The sequence below is a fragment of the Coturnix japonica genome, chromosome 2, assembly GCF_054131305.1.
Source record: "Coturnix japonica strain WE chromosome 2, WE-NBRP24, whole genome shotgun sequence".
NCBI classification, from domain to species: domain Eukaryota; kingdom Metazoa; phylum Chordata; class Aves; order Galliformes; family Phasianidae; genus Coturnix; species Coturnix japonica.
In genome coordinates this window covers 39,183,707-39,207,407 of record NC_140664.1, presented here as the reverse complement: position 1 = coordinate 39,207,407, position 23,701 = coordinate 39,183,707, and the positions used below count along the sequence as shown (strand labels likewise).

At 40.4% G+C, this 23,701-nt stretch overlaps 2 protein-coding genes across 13 annotated transcripts in view; both read right to left on the bottom strand.

Annotated features, from left to right (window-relative positions):
* Positions 1-8,611, bottom strand: part of LOC107310103 (opsin-5-like) — a 33,170-nt gene extending 24,559 nt beyond the window's left edge. Inside the window, exon 1 of the mRNA XM_015855446.3 lies at positions 8,302-8,611. Coding sequence (XP_015710932.2) covers positions 8,302-8,310 — 9 coding nt within the window. The 5' untranslated portion in view covers positions 8,311-8,611. The remainder of the gene's footprint in view (positions 1-8,301) is intronic.
* A 10,255-nt stretch (positions 8,612-18,866) lies between these two features.
* The window catches only part of TRAPPC8 (trafficking protein particle complex subunit 8), a 48,341-nt gene continuing 43,506 nt past the window's right edge, over positions 18,867-23,701 (bottom strand). For 6 of the 12 annotated variants that reach the window (XR_014942581.1, XR_014942583.1, XR_014942587.1 and 3 more), the window contains 4 exons: positions 23,347-23,394; positions 21,909-22,054; positions 20,270-20,359; positions 18,867-19,918 (listed from right to left, as the gene is read on the bottom strand). Coding sequence is in view for 4 of the 12 variants with exons in the window: in XM_015855462.3 (XP_015710948.2) it covers positions 19,684-19,918; positions 20,270-20,359; positions 21,909-22,054; positions 23,347-23,394 (519 nt within the window). In the remaining 8 variants the exon portion in view is untranslated. The remainder of the gene's footprint in view (positions 19,919-20,269; positions 20,360-21,908; positions 22,055-23,346; positions 23,395-23,701) is intronic. The other 6 variants (XR_014942582.1, XR_014942584.1, XR_014942588.1 and 3 more) reach the window with 2 other exon arrangements.

The window sequence follows — 23,701 nt, the reverse complement described above, 5'->3', positions numbered from 1 at the left end:
AAAAAGGGGGGGGAGGGATCTCGTGATCTATGAACGGTTTTTATCTTTACCTCCAAGCAGAAATTGTAACAGAACAGCAAACAGCCCTGTGGGAGATGTAGTGTGGAGTTCTTCTCTTTTGGGACAGGTACCTGGAAATGGGCATGAACACCTTAACTCTCAGTGCACCACATGACGTTATGATGTGGAATACCAGTAACCAGAAGTCACAAAACCATGACAGTCACATACATTACTTGAGCCTCCTAAAAAGGGTGATAGAGGCAATTATTTCTATGAGTGACCAGACTCTTCTTTTTTTCATAAAGCCCAGCAGTGAATATCAAATTTAAAAAAAAGTGGTGCACAACCACTTTGTTGCATATTCCCTATCATGCTTTATTAAACACTGAGATCACAAATTTAGTTTTTTTACTCCTCTATACAATTCCCTCAGAACAAAGATAAAAGCAAAGTAAAAGCAGTAACACAACTGCATAAATTACCAGGGGAATTACACCAAGGCTTTGCCATAGCTGTACATTTCAGCTCCATCTTTGAGACTCTACCCCAATTCTTAAAGAATCTCCTTAGCCTGCAGGGGTGAGATGTAGCCTTTTTAGCTCTTAGCAAAGTAAATCTTCCTACCCTTGGGCAGATGGGCACTTCCAACTTGGCGTTGTCTTCAAACGTACTGAGGGTGCACTCAATCCCCCTGTACAGGTCATCAATAAAGTACTAAACAGGACTGGAATCGGTACTCTGACTGGCCCCAATACTGGGAGCTGGATTTCATAGAATCATAGAATCACCAGGGTTGGAAAAGACCTAAAAGATCATCCAGTCCAACCGTTCACCTACTACCAATAGGTCTCACTAAACTATGTCCTTCAACACAACATCCAGTCTTTCCTTGAACACCCCCAGGGTCAGTGATTCTACCACCTCCCTGGGTAGTCCATTCCAGTGCCTGACCACCCTTTCTGAGAAGTAATACTTCCTAATGTCCAGCTTGAATCTCCCCTGCCGTAGCTTGAAACCATTCCCTTTGGTCCTATCACTAACAACATGAGAGAAGAGCTATAAGGTCTCCCCTGAGCCTCCTCTTCTCCAGGCTGAACGTTCCCAGCTCCTTCAGCCTCTCCTCATATGGCCTGTGCTCCAGACCCCTCACCAGCTTTGCTGCCCTCCTTTGAACACACATTTAACTGCATTCGCCACCACAAGTAATAGATGAAACTGGTAACCTAGTAATAGCATATTCAAATAATAGTTCACAAGACATTTGAAAGAACCAAGAGCTCTCTTAATTTTTTCCCACTTTTACCTTTAAAATTTTACTGGGGAAAAAAAAAAAAAAAAAAAAAAAAAAGGTATTACCAAGTTGCAATATTCTAGGATCTAACCAGCAATCCCCAGAGCTAATAAAATAGTCACAGTGGGAATAATCTTGGTCCTGCTGCATTGAGCATTACACTGACATCAGCAAGGTCAGGACCTCCTCCTCCCACTCAGCTGATGGAAAACCACACAAAGTGATTTTTATTCCTATGGTAGTCTGAGATATTACATGTAATTGCTTGACAAATCTGTAACAGCTGTCTAAAGGTTGTATATCTGGGAAAAAGTTAGATTATTTGAACAAAAATAACATTTTAAATGTAAAATATCATCAGGAATTTACTGTTGAAGTCTGGAGGATGACAAAAGCATTATCTACCATGCTTGAATCCTGATCACTATTGACAAGAACTATTCTTGACAGTCCTAACACTTATTTGTTGAATTCATATATTCAACTCTGATAGGCAAAAGGGAAAAACTGACTCAGCCGCTGATAACAGAGAACCTGCCATCATCACTCAGCTATGAACAAGCAGAAATACTGCCAGACTAGTTTGTAGTTCTTACCCAGGGCTGAGATGCTGCACATAAAGTGCAACCACAGCATGACAGGTTGATGCTCCTCCAGTCCATTTCAACATTCCCTTGTAAACAGTGAAACCTTTCAGTTTGGGTTGATACATCTAAAAGCTGACAAAATACCTTTTAACGTCATAAAAACTGCATACAACCTAGAGGAATTACAAATTCAGTCATGTAACGCTGTCTTATAACCTTCAGTACATTGGAACACAGAAACCCTCAGACACATCATATTCATTAGGACTGTTTGCCTGTTTGCACAACTTTTCACTGAAGAAATATATATAATATATACTATATATATATATATATACACACTATATATATATACACACACACACACATGTATATGTATATGTATTATATATCTATGTATATATATATATATACAAAAAGATTCTTGTTTTATTAAAAAGGAACTTATTGCTTTTGTCAGCTCTGATAAGAATTAATATTTTTGCAAGCCAGAGGTACCTGTGTGCCAGAGAAACACTTGTAGTGAAGAGAGAAAGGCTCTTAGCATGAAATTCACCCAGTCTGTTACCCTCAGCACCACTCATCTACACAGCTTCTTAGCATCTTGCACCTCCCCAGCACCTTGGCATCCCTGGAGTGGAAGATGTACTCCATCCAGTGCTGGGCTGCAGATGAGACCTTATGTCTCTGAACACATTCCCAGTCAGTAACAGTGACTGAGACAGCAGAGTGGGGAGGAAAAGAAAATATTTTCACAGCTGTCCTTTCAAATAAATGTTGAGCTTTCTCAGATCTCACCTCTTATGTCTGATCACAGACAGATCATCTGCCCTGCAGACCTATTGCCAGGGCAGCCAGGCAGTCTCTATGGGAAACAGTATCTACTGGTACAAAAATATATATAAAAATAAAAAGTTCCGCCAAACATTCAAATTTTGAGATTTTCCTTGGAAAAAAAGAAACAGTTTTGCATAAAATTTCTTCAGAGTTAAGCACACAAGCAGGTAAATGAGAAAAACAGTGTTGAGTCTCTGTTTTCTTTGCTTCATTGGTACATTTACCTCACTAAGCAGAACATTCAACTCATATTTGTTTTGTTTGGGGATATCTACAACTTATAAAATTAGGCCCATAAAAATGACTCTAGCTCATTAGCTGCAGATAAGCATTAGTCACCCTGTTGTGGGAACAAGAAACAGAATGCCTATACTTGGAAGAAAAAATACTGCTGTAATTGGATGGCAAAAAAAAAACCTGCTTTTCAGTGTCACCAGAGTTAATCTGGTAGGTTCCCAAAATTGTCGTATTTCTACAAGACACCTATAATTTCACTGCCTCTTAACACGTTGTACAGTTGAAATAATACAAATATAGTCATGAATGTAGTAGGAAATAGATAGCCAGAGGGCATCTAAGGAAAAGACTCATCAACTCTGAGGCCTTCAGTCAAGATGGAGGCTCACTGATGTGAGGCTCGCCACAAGAACTCCACAAAGGAGAGATCTCTAGAAAGAGATGCTGCCTTAGTGGTGGTCAGCCCTTAAATGGGAACTGGGAGAGGTGGAGTCAAGCTCCACCCCCTCCAGGAGCACAGCTGAATTACCTTCACCTGTGCTCTCACAGCTGACTCATTGCTTGCCTCAGATGGTTAATCAGAGGCTCAGGCTGTGATCAACAGTTTCCCCCACACGTGTAGATACACATTTTTTCCCCCCCACATACAGTCAGCTCATGCTTAACAAAATAATGGCAAAAAATTTTTATTCAGATTGTGGTGTACAGATATTCCCACCTCTTCTCTTTTTTGTGATGAAAGCATTTGAAATACTCTTTCGTCTTGAGTAACAAAATGAATTCTCTTAGATTTTCCACCATCTGGGCATGCACAACCACATGGAAAAGAAAAAAGGAGTTTCAGTGCACAGTGGAAACTTTTTCAGGGTAGTTCTGAGCTACATCACGGAACTTGTGCAAATGGGTGCCTTTTTACCAATTGCTTCACAAACAGCAGGCACGTTTCTCTTCATGATCAGAACCACCAACAACACACAGTCCAAATGTCAGCTACCCTGGGCCTTTTGGGTGCCACACGCTTAGAAAATGCCAGGAATACACACAGCTTTTGGAGATGGATCAGGAGCTGCTGTATGCACAGATGGAAAATTCTAGCTTTGAAGTTAGTCATCTTCAATCAACCACTCTTTTTTCCTTTAAAACATTTACACTAACTCTACGTAATCCCTTTATCCAGTATAAAATCTTTGTTACATTGGCACTGCTCCTTAACCGGCCGAAATTCAGAAACTTTACATGTGTTTTGGTTTTTGGGGGCTTTTTAAAGTCTATTTATAAAAGCTGGAATCTCTCTGCAATCACTACTGGCTTTGCAAGTAGGCAGTTTTATAGATTTTCCACTCTTTCAGCAAGAGTTTTTTCCTCCATACATGTTTAAAAGAGATCATTAAAAGACACAGCAGGTTGTCAACACAAGTACCTCCTGCACTGATCAGATCCCCATCTTTCAGCTGTTAACAGTGCTGATAGACAAACACTGTGTGGAGCTCTGAAAGCAGGCAGAGTCCTTGCCACAGCTGCGTCAAAGCTCATTTTTTTTCTCTACAGCAAGACATTTTAAAGCTTTTTTATTAAAAACAAACAAACACACGCACAAAAAAAATCCTTGTCTAACTCACAGGCCATGTTAGTTGTCAGCCGTTCTTTCCACTCTGTTATCACCGCGTCTCAAAAGTTTGCCCATGCCAACACTATCAGTGAGGTGAGACTGAACTCTGCAGTCAGCAATGTCGTCTGCTCTTTATATAAATGAAATAAAAAGGGCACACCAACATCCACATCACCCCTTTTATTAACCTTGTACAGTAAGGATGAGCTTCCTCTGCACACCACAGCTCTGCCAGGAAGGTCCTGAAATGCAGGAGGATGGGAAGCACCATGAGGAAACCTCACAACTCTCAGCAGGGATCTCATATAATCTATGTAAAATCACAGAAGTCATCATTGAAAGATACTTGAAGTAAGCAGAAACTAACCAGGAAGCAGGTCCAGCTCAGAGGTCCATCCACAGCCTAAGACCAGGGAATATGTACATGAATAATGGTTGCTTCTAGAACCTTCATAAATCTAGCATTTTGGCCACTGAAAGTAGTAAACAGAGGATACTGAAAATGGGAAAGGGGTGGGAGTGGTGCTGCAAGCAAATTTCTTCATCTTGTAAGCAGTTCTTTCCATACCTTTGATCTTTACTGCACCTTTCCCAGCACTATTATGTAGTTTGGGGGACACGGAGACCATAATCACAAATAGTAACAAGATACGGTCGGATTGCAATGAAATAATCATGTTGGTTTTCAGACCATGATAGCTATCCACAGTGCTTCAGAGTCAGTTTTATTCTCATCATTTATCATTTCCAAATGAAACAAGAAAGGTTGTTCTGTCTGTCTGCCTCCCATTCTCCTCCCAGGATTAATCCACTTCTGAAAGGTGTGTCCTCTTTCCCTACCAGACAAAACTACACTCTTCTGAAACCATCTCATACTTCACTGGTTGGCTTGGTACCAGTATTCTATCAGAATTACCCATCACAGTCTAGGGTCACATCTGCCTTTTCTATATCAGCCCCACAATCCCTTTTTGCATCCTCTCCTACAGGGGAAGAAATGTGGGTTTACTCCCAAGAAGTGATGTGCCATCCACCCACAGCTGTCTCCAGGCTGCTAGCAATACCCAACCTAGCCTTTGTTGTTCTCTACATTAAAATGCATTACCTCTTTTTAGACAGCTAAAATGTACTCAGGCCATAACATTCTCTTTCTAAATCAAAACTGCAAACTTCTAACGCTCAGCCCCAGCAAAGCCCTTCTTCTCAAATCAGCCTTTCCTGTTCTGCTGAGTTTTCTCCAGAGTACATCTGCTTTATCCTTGCGATTTTTCCTCATTTCTTTGGAGCTCATGGCTGCTTTCTTAGGGCTTTCTTCAGGTACAACTTTCCACCCATCCTTGGTGACAAGGAAATATCCTTCCGTGTCTGTAGGTGGGTCACAGCTGCTCTCACACTATGACTCCAACAGCACTTTAAAGCCTTTGTTTAACTACAAATACTCAGTTTTCCACTTCAAGATCTTTACGTATATAATCAAGTATTTCTGGTCTCTCTCATTTACCTCATCCAGAATCTTGCCAGGAACGATTCTTTCTAACTGCATCCTTTCTTTGCCTGCATTGTCTTCAACTGTTTCTTTCAGCTGTCCCTTAATTTACCTTCTTTCCTCCTGACATATTTTACATTTTTTTTCCAATCGCACCATTTCACATGTTAAAGCCAGATACAATGATCACATATTCATCCTATTTTCTCCCTCATATTGTGCTATTAAAACCTCTTATTGGCTATAGTATCTTCATAACATAGGACTCATACAAAGCGTATGGAATAAAGGGCAAATAACCCCTACTCCATGAGCTTCCCCATGGGCAGCTGTAATAGATCTCCCAGATCTTCACAGCATCAGGCTCAAGGGCATTTGCTGCCTGAAGACTCTTTCCTATGCAGACTAAACTGTGTGACTCGAGTGACTCCTGACTCAGTGCCATAGGGAAACACTACAGAGTGCTAAAGGGAACACACTGCAAACCTACATTAAATCCCAGAATAAATTTTGAGCAAAATGAATCCCTTCAGGTTTATATTTCCTCCTAAGTGTTTCCCTAGCTATTTCTTAAAGAATTACTGCCTCAGTTTTGGAGGAGAATGGTTGGGCAAAGAGGGGAAGGAGGGTGTAAATAATTCTGTGTTTGGTCACCTCAACATATGTATTCAACTACCCCAAATAATTATGCTCTACAGAACAGTTTCCTTCCTGTTTTTCCTTTTGCTCTGTTTTACAGCCTGGCTTCTGTCCCAGAGTGCAACGCTAGCAATTCACAACCTAAAACAGCTGTTTATGAGGGTGTATAGTGATAGGACAACGGGGAATGATTTTAAGCTAAGACGAGGGAGATTTAGGTTAGATATTAGAAGGAAGTTTTTCACACAGAGGGTGGTGACGCACTGTAACAGGTTGCCCAAGGAGGTTGTGGATGCCCCATCCCTGGAGGCATTCAAGGCCAGGATGGATGTGGTTCTGGGCAGCCTGGTCTGGTGGTTGGTGACCCTGCACGTAGCAAGGGGTTGAAACCAGATGATATACTGTGGTCCTGTTCAACCCAGGCCATTCCATGATTCTATGATAGAAGAGGAAATTGATCACTGAACATCCTTGCTGCAGCCTGTGCCCAGCTGAGGCCTTGCGCACTTGACACATGCCAGGCAAAGTTACACATACAGAACTGTTTTCCTCCTTACAGTCTACTTCAGAGCCCTGAGAAAGTTTGCATAGAGCAGCTGTGCACAACTCCCTCATTTCTCACCACCACACAACAGAGATCTTGCTTCTCTATGCAGAACAAAGTTAGAACACATTATCCCTTTCCTGTAAGACAAGTTGCAGCAAAAGTGAAGTGAGACATGAGTGTTAGCATAGGATCTGAAAGATATGGTAGTCAAAGCAGCATGGAATAATTTAGCAATATCACTGGTACAGTCTTGGCATAAAATGTGTACCTGAACCCACACAATTGTTAACTGGGCAATGACCAATTGTTCCAGTACAAAGACAAAGCCGCCTCTACCTGCACAGCACCCTAATTCAGAAGTCACATACTTTCTGACTGCCACAGAAAGGCTGACACTGGCCTGCAGACAAATACCAAAAACAGTGATATATCTGTGTACAAGAATAAAACAACAGGTCAAAGCATCACCTATGAGATCACATACGACAGGCTGAAGAATCAGAATCGTTTGAGTTGGAAGGGACCCTTAAAGGCCACCTAGTCCAGCTCCCCTGCAATGAACAGGGACATATAGATAAGGAACAAATCCATATCCAATGCCTTCACTAGTCAAATGTCAGCTTCCCTAACAAATGCTCAAAGACTCAGAGAAACGACTTCTAAAGCTGTCGCAGGCAGCAACACATTCAAAAACAAAATACTCAACACCACTGCCAATAGAATAAATTACAGTGACCCTTCCTCCCAACCTCAGGAGCATTCCATTCATGCACTCCAGCCTTCTGCTACCAACTCATTTTATATAGACCGTGAGGTTTTCAGAGAGTACACTGCAGATTTTCACTCTCTGTTTTCAGACACATCAGAAGAAACAACACCCACAGCCCAGCATTTGGTGTAAGCTGGACAGGTAGCAGCCTACGTGAAGTCAAACAGTTTTCCTGCAGTTCCCTTTATCCCGGAGCTGGTGTACCAAACCCGGCAATGCAAACAAACAAATAAATAAAAGGATGGAGCAGATGGTAACACAAAACATCTGTTTGAAAAGTTCCGTCGCTCCCGTACCTGTATCATCGATGCCACGCGTGACAGCTCTGAGTGGTGATAAACCCCCTCCGACCCCCGTGCAGCAGCACCTGTGGATCCAGCGGCGGGGCGGGCAAGAAGTAACGAGGAGGAGGTTTGGGGTTCCGAGCTGGAAGCCGGGCAGCCCCCAGGCACCCGCCGCCCCCCGAGCCGCCCCTAGTGGGGCTGACCTCGGGCTGGCGGAGCCGACCCGCGGCGCTGCGGGAGACCGATGAGGCAGCGCTCCGCTGTGCGGAGCGGTTGTGGCCGTGCGGCTCGTAGCCGGCTGCAGGGATGTTCCGCTCCTAAAGACGCATGACGCGACTCTTGCGAGGCAAATCTGTAGCCGTCCCTGTCTCGCTGGGAGGGGAAAAGAAAGAAAGAACGAAAAAACAAACAAACAAACACACACAAAAATAACCAAATCTCGACCCTAAACTCCACAGCGCTGGAGTAAAAAAAGAAATAAAAAGCTAAACCAAACTGAGGCTGAACCACAGCCTCTTGCAGGGAGTCTTATTCCACCAAGCACCCAAGCAGCAGCACCGTGGGGTCTGCTGGGGACAACCTCTTTGGGATTCCCCATGCTCTGCAACAGGCCACCAGGTCAAATACAGCAAAACTATGGTAGTAACACACACACATCTAGCAGCAGTAAAAATGACCATGCAGGGGATAATGGAGGGGGTCTTGTCTACCTCATCTACCCCACAGAATCATTTCATGGTGTCACAGAATAACTAAGGTTGGAAAAGACCACAGTTATTATCTAGTCCAACCACCATCCCAACCCTACCATGCCCACTAACCATGTTCCTCAGCTGCCACATCCACCTTCAGGGACAGTGGCTGCACCACCGCACCCCTGGGCAGCCTGTTCCAATGACTGACCACCCTTTCTGAGAAGAAACTATTCTTAATATCTGGGAACCACTCTGGTTCTTCCAATTGTATCAGCTGCCTCCAAGATACCACCACCCTCTGAACATCACCTTGCAGATACCCAAGCACTTTCTTGCAACTGTTTACATGACACCAGCATGCTCACCAGTTTTCCTCCATGCCTCCATACATGGTTTTTCCAGACCCTTTTCAGATTCCCCAGTCTCTAAGACCAGTTCTCCTTAGCGTAGCAGCACTTGCTCCTTCCAAAGAGAGCTTCTTAATCTCTGCAACTGTAGTGGCTGACTCTTGCTTCTCCATATTGGACTTTAGCAGGCAGACAGTAACATTTGGATGCTCAGGCTGGATATGAACAGCAGTTATTCATCCCCTCATGAAATGAATGAAGCAGGCCAAAGGCAGGAGCGTGTAGGTGGTTTAAGTCATCAGTGTCAGCATTTGTGGGATACCAGCCAGAAGGGCAGGTGGGCCTCTGATGTGGAACAGTTGCCTTCATCCTTCACACTCCTTTAGGAACTTCACAGACTTCACTTACAATCAGCCCTCAGCAGCACATCCAGATACGCGGGCAGACCTGCACAGCTCAGCTCTGCACTTTCAATCCTTTTATTTATTCATGTTGTAGAGTAACAAGCCTTGGGTAGTGTTTGCTGTTGAGAGGATCTGTGACATCTCCTCTGGATCTTAAATAATTTCCGAAATAATTAGCTGGAAGTTCTGAGTCCTTATTCTTGGAGAACGTGTACAGATAGAGAGGAGAAAACAGAAGACACATCAGATCCCCCAGTGTGGCTCATGTCACAGGACAGCTACTCCATATTCTGATGGAGTGGAGCTGGGTTTATCTGAACAACAAGATGATGTTTGTTGCTGGTCTTCCAGTTGGCCATGGATAACCTTACTTCCTTGTAAATTAAATGGGTATTTTTCCTATGTTTGTAGATAATTACTTACATAACTGACTTTCCCATTGTCCTAACTTGAGGCTCCATTTTCTTGCTGACTTCCACTTCATTCATGCAGTGCTAATAGGATCAAAATCTCCCATCCATGTGTTCCGTAACCTCCAAGAATAAGATGGCGTAGACCACAAAATGTTTTGTGTTTTAGACTCTGATGTGATTTCTCTCATTTAGTACATTTACATTTTTCAAATGCTAAAAAGAGGCCTTAAAGAGAAACCAAAGAGGTATCCACCTTTCTTCTGCTGTTAAGATGTACTGATGATGCTGCCATTTTATTTTCATCATCTACCTCTGCTGGATGCATCGATGTTCAACAGAAACAGTAACAGAACAGTCTTTCATTTACTTGAATGATTTTACCATAGTTTTCGCCAGCTGAGGATCCATCTCCTGCCAAATGCAGCAAATGATGAGACATCTGGCATCTGAAGTGGCGATTTTCAGATTTGAATAACTAGACTGTAACAAACGACAATGCGTTACTCAAGAAAGAGCAAAAATAACACTGCGTACTCTATCTTTGGAAGCAGTTCAATGATCTTAAAGTTGGAGATCTGAACTATTAATTCGGGACCTTCCTTCTGTGCCCACAACACACAGACAAAACGAAAGAGAGCACCATCAGGCAAGGACTGGAAGATTTCCCTATGGAATATGTGTTATTAAGATTTAATTAATATAATAAGTTAAGTATTTTTAATTATTTAGGTGGCCAGTTAATGTCAGAGGATACACAATCAAACAGAACCTACAGTGTCATAGAGAAATATACATTCCTTGTGAAGAACAGGTATAGCAAAACGCCTTTTCCAGACTAACTGCCAGAGGCTGTAAAGATCTGCAATTAAAAACAACATTCACTGGACAATTGTGTTAGTAAATACAAGGAATTTTGTGGATATATATATGTATATATTTTAATTTATTTTGCTTTACTGTGTGGAGAAAATTAAAGATCCCTTTTGTTCTGTAAATTTAAACTTAATAGCTTTCTCATTCTTTCTCGGAAAATACAGATCCCATATTGATCATGTACATACTCACTGATTTATATTTAAGCTACTAGGCCCTTAATTTCATTCTTTGGCTAAAGACATTATTGAACTTGCACATACAAACACAACGTGAAATGGGCCTGACTGGTTCTTTGCGTATCAGATTGTATACATCCATATGCATATGTTCTTCACAAGAAGACTGAATCAAAATGAGCATCATCATTTCAGGCAGTCGTTCAAATGTGTTTCTACTTTTGTAGTGAAGCTCAGAGTGATCTATAGATCCTTTCATTTTGCTTTGAGCAATGTTGCATCATACCCTCTAAACAATAACATCTCTGTATACAAATAAATCTTGAGCTCAGCATAGAACAAGTCATAGTACTATTCCTTCTCTAAAAATAATACTAAGTACCAACAATTAAAATCAAATACGAAATATATAACAAGAATCTATTAAAGATAGTTCTGTTTCAGAAACTGCATGTCATTAGCTCTACCTCTATGTTCTTAGCATAATAAAACACAGGTCATGTCTCTTAAAAAAGGAAAAAGGCAATTAAGGATAAAATTACAGCATTATCTAAATACCTGGCTCATTAAGGTGTTCTTAATCTCAGCCTCTTTCTTGCACCTTGACTAGAACAAGTGTTGTTACCATCACTTTAGCATTTAACACGTGGATTGGAACCCACAAAAGAAAAAAGGAAATTATATCAAAAATGAAGAATTACATGCAGATAAAAAAATCAAGTTGTTAAGAAGAAAGAAAGAAATTGCCAGAGGGAGAGAATTACCAGGGCTGCACATTGCTCCAAACCTTGAATATTTCAAACCAACTTTCATTGAGACAAATCTCCCTTTGAAAAAAGTTGAACCAAAGAAACAACTCAGAATTTCCTCCTCTTGTTGCTTGAAGAAATACAACAAATATCAAATCCATTTTATAAACACGGGGACTCTGTTATGGGCATCCAGTGTCAAACCACAGTAGTCTGTCAGAGTTGTTTTTCCTTGACAGTTGGACCAGATGATCTTGGAGGTCTTTCCCACCCTTTGTGATTCCATGATTCATGCAGAAAAATAGGACCTTGAAATGATGTTACTGACATTTATTCTCCTCAGCTGGAAAGCAGTGTCCACTGCAGGGTTGTCAGGGTTGGATCTATTTCTCTTTTCTGTGTCTTTGGAAACGCTACACTGATGGATGCATCTATCATGTGGCTACTGTGTAAGTAGCAGCATGCTGAAATTGTATCATCATTCCTAAGAAGCCAGACCTGACTAAATCCTCCTAACAAGAATAATTACCTATTTAACTAACTTAACAGCCTACGGCAAAGTACAGGATTTTTTTGCTAACATATGTGGTGCAGCACATTCATAACAAACAGCCATACATATTTTCAGGAGACAGTTTTATAAAGTAAACTGCTCAAACTAATTGAGATTATGGAGAGTACATTCCCATTTTCATTTACCACCAGTCATAGTAGCAGCTGAGGGACATGTCGGTGGGCATGGTGATGATTGCATGATGGGTGGACTAGATGATCTTTTCCAGCTTCAGTGATTCTATAAGCTCTTCTAGCAAGCATGGGTCCCAGGACTGCTGTCCCATATGCTCCCAAGCATCGTAAAGATGGTGTGTTGGTGGATACAGCCGGCTCATTTCAATATTGGCTGAATATAAGATCAAGATCTTGAGCTCTTGTTTTCATGCTCTGGTTAAATGCTGCTTGGCACTGCAGTGGTGCTTCTGCAAGGCAAGCATCTTCCTGTCACTCGGTATTCTTAATCACACTGAGATTCAGAGCACTGACAGCTCAGGCACAGCATCACCTCAGATAAAAATCTGTTAGTTTTAAATCTATGCACTTAAATTTACAGATTTGCATTGTATATATTACGTTCAAGACAAAAGAAAATAGGCAAAAAAGGCCTCTTTTTCTCAAATGCCCCTCATTTCTCTGAACACCTAGCAGTCAAAGTGAGGAGAAAGACAGCAACTTGTGTAGCAGAGGCATATCAGCTTGCAAAGGTCTTCAGTGAAAGGAGTTTAAACATCTGATTCTCTATTCATTTATTCATTAATTCCAGGTTGCAGAGGAAAAAAAATCTTTACCTGTAGAAAAAAAAAAAAGAAAGAAAGAAAAAAGAAAAACAATTAATATTCCGTTTCCTTGTAATCTTTTAAGGCCTCATTATTGAAAAAATTTTCATAATATTTCAATCTATATATCTAACTAAATGGCATTTCAACAAGATCTGCTTTAATTTACATCTACACAAAAATAAAGCAGTTTAATAGTGCATATAGTGTAACTGAGAACAGAGTTCATTCTGAATGCTTAGGGCTCTCTTGACCTATAGATAATCAGAGTGGATTTGAAAAGCAGCCAGAAGCAAAACATGAACCTCTGAGGCATCTCCCCCTGTGGTCTGGAGAACAAAACTGTGATCTTTAAGGACAGATGTAAAGAAGAAAAACTGTATTAGTTGTGATTCCTGAGCCACGTCCCTTGAACACGAGTGATGCATTCAATCCCTTCTGTCATAACAAGAAAACATTCTGGGGTCCTCTTTCCTCCTATTCTTTCTCCCAGGCAGAACCAGAAGTGCTTTGGGCCACCACTGCCCTTTGCCTTCTACAGCAGCTCCCTCTGGTTGCCCAGGGCTGTGCAGCAGGGGGAGATGCAGCAGTTTTGTTTGTTTGCTTGTTTGCTTTTAATTTGTCTTGTAGCCACAGAACTTTTGGTACACTCTCATCGTGTTTTCAAGTGTAAGTATTTATTTTCTTGCTCATAAGTGGCTTTAACTTTCCCAGCAACCTCCCCAACACACACAGTGTATGTTTGGAATCCTAGGGCTTCAATATACCTAGCTCTTGAGAGACATTTAAGGACTGTCACCAAGTTACTTCCTCCTGAAAGTAAAAGTCTGAATTTAGGGTGGTTTTTGGGATTTTGTGGGTTTTTTTTAGCAGGATTATCATTGTTCTGGTGGACACAGAGTAGAGAAGGACGTGGGGTGTACCGCACCTACTGTAACTTAAAAAGATGACAACCCAAGGGACAGTATTTTTTCATTTTCATCATGCTATTTATACATTCATTTCTAAATCTATCAAAGCATCTTCTTTCAGGTAAGCTGGTCTGCAGGCAGTCTTCAAAGCTGCCATGCTGCTGCCCTCTGAACATCAGCAAATGCAAGGGATTCGCCCCTAGTCACCTCATGAGACACGAAACTCAGACTCACAGCACTACGGTTGGAGGCTCTCCTAAAAGAAGACAGCGATGCTGCACTCCAACTTCAGTCTGTATCACATCCTTCTTTATGCTAATTTAATTGTACATAAAGAAAATCAACACCCAGAAGCGAAGTTGTACGCTGCAGCTGTACTCAGACTATGACAGAGAAGTAACGGAGGAAGCCATGCTACTGAAGAAAACCTCCTCTTCCTTTAAGAGCTCCTTTCCTCAGCACATCCTCACCTGAAACCAGCCAGCCATTCCCACTCCAAATGCCAGGCCTGTCACCACTTGACTGTCACTTGAGGCAGCCCTTAACCCAACAACTACCAGGGACATGGCATGTTGGCCCTGGTGGGCAGTGGGGGCTGGGCTGTTGTTCTGCCTGTGGGACAGATAGGAAGCTTTGAATTGCAGCCACTGGCATCAGATGTACTCGGTACATCTTGGCCTCCAGTGGAAGCTGGTAAGCAGCACCCACATGAGCTACCACAGTGACAGCCCCCTTATCCAGCAGCACCCTTGTGAATCACTTGGTTCTGGTAGGGAGTCAAAGGTATCTGTGTACCGGGGGAATCATGTTTTCATCAGTATCAATGCTTTTGAGAGCAGCCTCTCCCAGAAGAATTTGAGGTCAAATAAGTAGTAATAATAATAATGCCTTTGGTGACAGTCAGCAATTCCCATCTGGTAGCTTTCAATGTATATACAACAGAAATGAGACTTACATATGATGGAAACATCAGATATATGTTGATACATCAGATTTCATATAAATCTGGAGCAGCATCATTTCTCTGTGTTTGATGAGGCTGGTTTCCATAATGGTATGGTCAAGGGAGAGCTGTCCTCTGTTGCTGTGGGACCTCCAATACTGATGGCTGTTTTGATGCGGTTGCCATGACTGTGCTTATTGCAGCGTCCTGCCCACCTACAAAGCAAATTCAAACTTTAAAACTCTAACCACACGTGAAAAAGGCATCTTTCAGGAAGAGGCACTCAGAAATAACTTCAGTTATACAATCAGACGTTGCACATATGGGCCACAATTTCTCGTTAGAGAAAACATACAACAGGATGAACAGATAAAATACAACTTTACAAACCTGGGACAAATCTCTTCTGGCATATTATAAAAATCCTTGGGTGCTTATTCTTGAGCTATAGGAAAATGGTAAATATCAGGATGGTGTCACTGCTGACTTCATTATGTTTGAAATGCACGGAGCGCATAACTATGATTATCTTCCGACTGCATACGATGCCAAATGTTTCCCTCAACCTCAAAACTGGATTTCTTTGCTAGCAGAACAAGAGTTGGCAGATGCACGTACTGCAAGCACCAGAAGAAACTATGTGAGCTGTAAGAATAGGAGCAGGCCTGAGAAGTGGCCCTCGGTCAAATATCAGATTCTTTGTGATAAAAGTAAGAGCATTTTCCCTCCACATAACGCTTTGCATATTTTTAAAGCCATTTTAGTGGATGCCTCTTACAGTCACTGTGATTCATCCATAGCCTTCTCAGTATATGCACACAGTGTTTTTCCCATGAGCTATCAACAATTTTAGGCAGCGCTGGCAGGCAATCTGATTTTATTTGCGATTTTGACAAGATACTACATACAGCATTGATCAGCCTGAAAAAAATGAGAGCCACAAAAGGCTCAAAAGCCAAAGTAGTTTTAATATTTCTTTGTTTTAAGGTTCTGAGGCATCTAATTACAAAGTTCCCTTTTGTTTAAGTCAGCTTTGTTGTCATTATACGTACCTCATGGAGAAACCAGCCGTGTTCCTTTGCTAATCACTAAGATCAACTTTCACTGTTTTGAAGCTGTAAAGAGTTCACTTCTTGTTTTTAATTTGTTAACCAGTCTTCTCCTTTCCCCCCCCTCTTATTCATCATCCTAAACTTGTCCCTGACCAAGTGTAGTCCTACCGCTTCACCACAGAGACAGTATAAAAGACTTTCCAATGCAAGCATATGACTTCAGAAATATAACACATTGGTAAGAATGAAGGCTCTGTGTGGCAGATCAATTGTCTCCAAACTTCCAAACTCGAAGTTGTAACCAACTCACTCAGAGAATACAGCTTTTCACTTGTGCTCAGTGGCAGAACATCACATGTCTAATAAATGTACCGTGAAAGCATTTGGTACAATTTCTAAATCCATCATACAGATGGACTTAACGTACTTAAAGGAAATTGGTAGAAAATATGAAATGGTCTAAAAAAGCCATTTTGCCTCTAAATCAGCTAATTATCGCTATGAGTTTGTAAAATATGACTTTTTGGCATTTATTGCTAGTTAAAGCCTTACTCTATTAAATTACATGTTCAAAGAAGATTTAAGTAACATACTTGAAAATACAGATATTAAGAATGTGCTTCCATTACAAGCAATTTAGATTGCAATTTAAAGCAGGCTATTTTTCTTGTTTTAATGTATGAGAGCTTAATTAAAAAGTTAAAATGAGGCAATCAGTTCTGAAATTCCATAACTATATCAACATTGTCATTGCTTTTTGTTAGGTTATTTTTCCTTTGTTTGGTGGGAATTTTGTGTTGCAATTGGTATTTAAACAAATACGGAGTTCAAGGAGAATATTATACTCAGCGTTATTTCTACTATTTGACAAGGGATTGATGCTCGACAACAGAAAATACTCTGCACCTTGCTCTAATCCCATAGAATCAAAGAATCACCAAGGTTGGAAAAGACCTCTAAGATAATCCAGTCCAATCAACCACCTACCACCATTTTCCTCATTGATCCACGCCCCTCAGTACATCATCTAAATGTTTCTTGATCACCTCCAAGGACAGCGACCCAACCACTTTCCTGGTCAGCCTGTTCCAATGCAATGCCTCTCTTTCTGAGAAGAAATTTTTCCTAGCATCCAACCTGAGTCTTCCCTGGTGCAACTTAAGGCCATTCCCTCTCATCCTCTCGCTAGCTACACAAAAGAGGCCAACCCCCAACCTCATCACAACCTCTTTTCAGGCTGCTGTAGAAAGTGATAAGGTCTCCCCTGAGACCTTCGCTTGCTCACAGAATAGTTAAAGATTTTATTTTGTAGTAAGTGCCAACTATAATGAACCAACTCCAGAACTGGCACCTGACAGCCTGAACAACAAATTTAATAGATCTTCAATATGAATATAAGCCTCAAAACTTCTTTATGTACTGCATGTTGTCTCCCTTCACCTTGCCCTCATGCTGCTCAGTTTCTTTCTTTTTACTTAGTTTCACTAAACTTGCCCCCTGCTTTTTTCTCTGGCACACTTGTTCACTTCCACATGCCTTGCCTGACTGACAGCAATCACCCACATCTTCTCTTTTATAATCACTGCTATGAGGTTTTAACTGCTTTACAAGAGAATCAGGAATACAGAACCTGCTGCCTGAATTACTGAGGAAAGTGAGGAGAAGCCTGTAAGTGAATTGGTTAGCTGCAATGCTGTGAATGCCATTTATTCATATACACAACAGACCCAAATACTAGTGTTCCCTCTAGAGGGAAGTGATGGAAAAGGAAGTGATGCAAAGCATAAAAGCCATCAAATACATGGTCTGATGTTCTCTCCATTCCCAAACTATGCCTTGAAAAGTTGCATGCTAAGTCCCATTCACAGCCTATTGAATATATTGCAAAACCTGCAAGGTTGAATCAGCTTGTACTACTGAGCTTTTCCAAGCTGAGTAGTATGAATAATGCTACTTCTGCCACTGAAGCATTTTGAAGAAGTGCTGAAAACACATCAGCTTTGATTTAAAACATCGCAACCTTTGCTGTTATACAATATCTACCTATTCTGTTAAAGAGTCAGTAAAATCCAGAGTCGTTAAGTATGACTACAGAAGGTCACCAGCCATGACCAGCTTCAAAGACTTCTCAGGAAGTTTTAAATCCAGGAGACAGTCAAATAGTAGGACTGGATAAGAGTTGAAAAAAGTGTCTAGAAAGCTTTTATGAAACAGTCAATCTGCCTCCAGACATCACTGTTGTCCTACGATGGAATCTTCTTCAGCTGCAAGATATGGTAGACAGCCTGAAGTTTAGGCTTCATTAGGTACTTCAGATTTGCTTGTACTCAGGTAATCCATCATAAGCCACATCTCCTAACTCTTCACTGGTTTTGCTGTATTTGATTGTTTCACACAGCAACTATTACTCAAACTAAACATGTCTGTCACATACCAACTGATATTACCCAAGCAGGATTGAGGTTTGCTCCCAGCAACTAAGAACTCAAAAGGCAAACACAGCAACTTCCACAACTTCCCCATGTGCTCCAATGCTACAATTACAACAGGAAAAGAATTTCACCTGAGCAAAAAGGATGAGTATAAAATAGTACACAACTGAATTCTCATACAAAATCAGCACCTGTAGATCACAACAGCCGTATAAAAGGGAAGCAAAAAATCCAAAGGCAACACTCCATACAGTGAATATGATGTATGTTTTATTCTATTTACAGTACATTTGTTATAAATATAATACATTTCTTGAAAATCTTGAGTAGATTTTATTTTTTTTAAAACAGATCAATTGTTATAGTTACATAATAAAGCAAGTGACAATTTAAATGACAATCTCATGGTTGTGAAATAGTGCATTCTGTGCTGAGATGAGTGAGAAAAAAAAATACTCAAACTGGCTGAAGAAATTCTTTTTGAAGCACTCTAGGTGGGACTTGTATGTAAACCTCAAATGATCACCAGTTTTCATAAATGTGAAAACTCAAAACAAGTTTTTAAACAAAAGAATTGAGAAACAGCTTGGAGACACCCTATTGAACTTCACAGTAAGGTTGGGATTTATTATGACTAACGGCTTTTGACAGGAAAAAGCCAGAGAGGGGTTCCTTCCTGAACCATATCCTAATACAGCCACAAATATTAAACACGCCATGCTGGAAGTTGTAGCAGCAGCCAAGCTGCGTTTTTGATAGGGCATAGGACATAGAACTATGTTCAGATCTGGAGTTGAAGATTACTTTGCATTATGAATATCTTAATTACCAGAGAAGAAATACATTATACAAAAGGATAAACGTATTTTCAGTCCAACGTGCGTTGCATTGAGAAACAAATTGACAAGTCTGAGTATTTCGCTATTTTCTTTTCTACACAATCTCTAGTAACAAGTTAGATGTTCGAGGTGCTATTTCAAAAAACTGCAGCAAAATGTCAACCAGCGATATAAGAAAAGAATCCCATTTATTTTGTCTTTTAGTATGTTTTTTTTCAGGAAGTGGTCAAATATTATTGATAATAATCAGTGCAGGCATAGAGTTCTGCTGACTTGTTTCAAACAAGGTAACTTGGTCCACTAGCTTGGCAAATACTCTGGGGGTTCCAAGGTTATAAACACCGGTATGAACGAAGCAAGCTTTTAGCTGCAAGCTATAGACCTCCTGGCTTTTCAGTTGAAGCTTGTACTGTGTTTGCCCAAGCCACGTGAAAGATCCATGGATTTCTAGTGCCTCGGGGCTGAAAAACAAGATAAACATTATTTCTCAGCATCTGAAACATATCAGCACTTTATACAAACCCTTTATTTAACCTCATTGCAAAATTTCAGAGGGTACTTTGTGTCCATCATCAGCTCCTTACAGAAGCTTGTTTACATTCTCTGAAAACTTCCCAAAAGCCAGGAATTACAAAACTAAGTTACTACTCCAGCAGTCTTCAGATGCAAGAGTGCAAACTGTCAGCCACCTCTAGAATCCTGGAAGCTACCAAGTCTTTTTGAATGCCTGTCTACAATAATTTCCATTAAAACTTGAAAGACTTCCTAGAACTAAGAAGAAAAAAAGGTTTTATCAACATAAATGCATTTACCTTGTTGTTTTATGCCGCAAATCAATCATCACATCTACAACAGCCTGGGAACAATTGGAAAGTAGGAGAGTAACAGGTACCAGACACAGGCTGTAAAGAGAAGTAGTTACACATCAAACAGTGCGTATGTTTAGTGTTAATTTAAGCCCTCATCCTGAGTAGAGTTGATAGATATGCTTGTCCACAATTAGTATGACTGTTTTTATAAATAACCCTGTAGAAATCACAGAATCACAGAATCACAGAATGACCCGGGTTGGAAGGGACCTCAAGGATCATGTAGTTCCAACCCCACTGCCTGGCAGGGCCACCAAACATACACCTTTACTAGATCAGGTTGCCCAGCGCCCCGTCCAACCTGGTCTTGAAGAACAATCCAAGGTATTTACAGACAGCTGTATTGTTGCAGCTGAAATAGTTATTTATGCAACAAGTGATTAGTTTCACTGGAAGCCCTTACCATTGCTGAACACTTACATAATTCTAAATTTCACCAAAATGAAAAGAGCTACTAGAAAATAAGACATGAACTTGTTTCTGGAATGATGCATACTTCATAACCGTCATTAAATCACGCCACCTTATAAAATGTTGAAAATGTTAAGATTCTGTTAAAAAAAATCCTCTGTTCACAACTTATATTGTCAGAAATTTAAGTAAATGCAAGTGTAACGCAGCAGAGTTCTCAGAAAAACAACTCAAATCTAAACAACTATAATTTTAAGTATAATTCATTTCATGTCTGGAACTTGAGAGTTTGTGCATATTTTATTTTTAGAAGAGTCCATGATTTTACAGTTTGAACCTGATTCATTCTAGCAGTCTGCTTTTCAACAGGTCAGTTCTGAGATTCTTCCAAGAGACAAGACCCAAGGAACTTAAACTGCTATCACTTTCATTTCTAAATGAAGTTCCAGCCATAGGTCCAATTATCAAGTCTGGTACTACAGACGTAACAGTTCTTAACCTTCTAGTATTCTGCCTGGCTGTTCAAAGTAGTTATACTGCCTCTTCCTTTGAAACTCTGTGAAAATACACACAAACTCAGAACATTTATTTTGCTTTCACTGTTTGATAACAGTTGTAGTTAAAACTGCAACCGCAAACTGTAATACCGCAACAGGTATTAACACAGGCTCCCTATCACAGAATCCCTAGGAAATTATTCAGTCAACTACTGAACACTTCAATGAGGAAACTCCATAAACTCTCGGCATCTTGTTCCAGTGCTCTGTCACATTCAAAGTAAAGAAGTTCTTACGCACCTACAGAAACTTCCTGTGCTCCAGTTTGTGCCCACTGTTCTGTTGCCGGGCACCACAGAAAAAGAGTATGTCTCCATCTACTTGATACCTGTCCTTTAGCTATTTAGAAGCACTGATACAAGTCCATCCCCCCAGTCTTCTCCAGGCTGAACAGTCCTAGGTCTCTCAGCCTTTCTTTATAAGGGATGTGGTCCAGGGCCCTTACCATCACTGCAGCCCTCCACTGGACAATCCCCAATAGCTCCCTGCCTTTCTTGAACTAAGGCATCCATACTGTTTTATCTTATGCATTATGATCTATGTTGCATCTCTCAGTAGGATTTATGTCAAATTAATAATATTCCAAAAGACTATAAATAGAACACTCTGCTAACCTTTTTTGGTGGAAAGAGTGATTGAAAGACTCTGGGTAATGAAGACTCGTCTTGATAAGATTGGAAAGCTGCTCTGGTGTCGGTCTTGCAGGTGCTGGTGCACTTTCAGGTCGAAAAAACTTTAGGAGTGCTGTTTCTGGTAATTCCTGGAATAAATTCAGAATGACACTTAAAACACTGAAACAAGACACTATGAAACAACACAGGAAATCCAGTCTCAGAATTTACAAATTTTTAATTATGAATGGCAACTTCAGGAACATAAGCACCATAAAGCTTATATTTTTTCCAGTTTATTTTGTATTTAAGCATGCTAAATGAGAAGTGATATGACTTCTGTTACCTTCTTTTTTGAGAGGTTTCACAGTTGCATATATCACAGAATTATAGTGATTTGCTGGGATTTGTTTTGTTTTTAAGAAACAGAGATAGCATTTAGACAGCTCCCCAGTTCAACACTGTATCTTAAAAAAGTCTATTACCTACACTGGGAAGTTAATAAAACGAAAGCTAATAGCCAAGGTTTCTAGACAGATCCACAGGAAAAAAACAAACAAACAAAAGATTTATGACAACATGCTAAAAATGACAGAAGGATTTTAAAAGGCAGACTATCTTACAAATTAGATTTGCAAGAGTGCGCTATACAAGTTGCCTTTCCTCATCCCCAGCTGAAAGCTCAAGTAAAGCACAGACACTACTTTGATTCTGCTTGTAAGATGAGGATGAAACCAATCTCTGAAGCAGAAGAAATCAATGGCAGAAAAATGCAACACCAAATGCGTCAATCAGGCTGCATTTGGTCCAACATTACAGCATTACTCTGTTGAACAGTGTTCAACATAACCTATTTTTCAAGCAGGATTTACTGAGGAAAAAGCCTTATGAACCTATTCTGCAAAAAGTCCACCTTTAGGAAAAAAAACCTCAGCAATCAGCACTACTATCAAAGAGAGTGAAGGAAGGCTTAAACACACCAATAAGTCAGTACACTGCACAAAGTGATATTTTTCAGTTAACACCGCCATATTGTACCCTGTAAGTTGAAGATAAATTGTACAGACGACAAAACATGACTCTTAACATACACTGGACTCAATGAAATCAGCAAACAATCTGTAAACCTTTCCCGGGAAACTAAACCAATCAGGTTTCCAATCACCCCTGCAACTTTTTGTTATTGAAAAGAAGAATAGTTTGAAATGTATGAAATACATTTTCTCCAACCCAACTCATATTACTTTAATGTTTTAATAAATTTGATATTTCCTCCCTACCTTATGGGTACCTAATTTAATGAAAATTAACAAATGACAAACACTGGCTTCTAGAGGTCACATCAGTTGTGTGTTTGTTGCTTTTTTTAATTTAACTCAAACTCCCACTTCAACCACATGCCAACATCCTACACACTGTAATGTGCCCTAGAGTGAATTACCTGTTCCAAGTCCTCCCAATCAGAACTCCCGAGTATTTTTTTTAAACCCTACAAGAGACAAATACGAAGGTTTATCTCTACAAATATACAAAGACATCATGAAACACAACAGGAACATTCACTGGTGAAAGTGCAAAATGCTATTAATATTTCACAGCCTTTAGTTCTAACGCTACTTCTCTGCTGAAGGACTGGAAGGTAGAAAGATTAACCATTTACTGTAACAGGTCTGAATTTTACTTCCAGTCACCCTCCATGTGTCAGAGTCAGCTAACAATGTCTCCTTCTCCAATTTGAGCTGCTCAATGTCTAGTTTTTTGTAATTTATTTATTTATTTTGAATCTGGAATGAGGA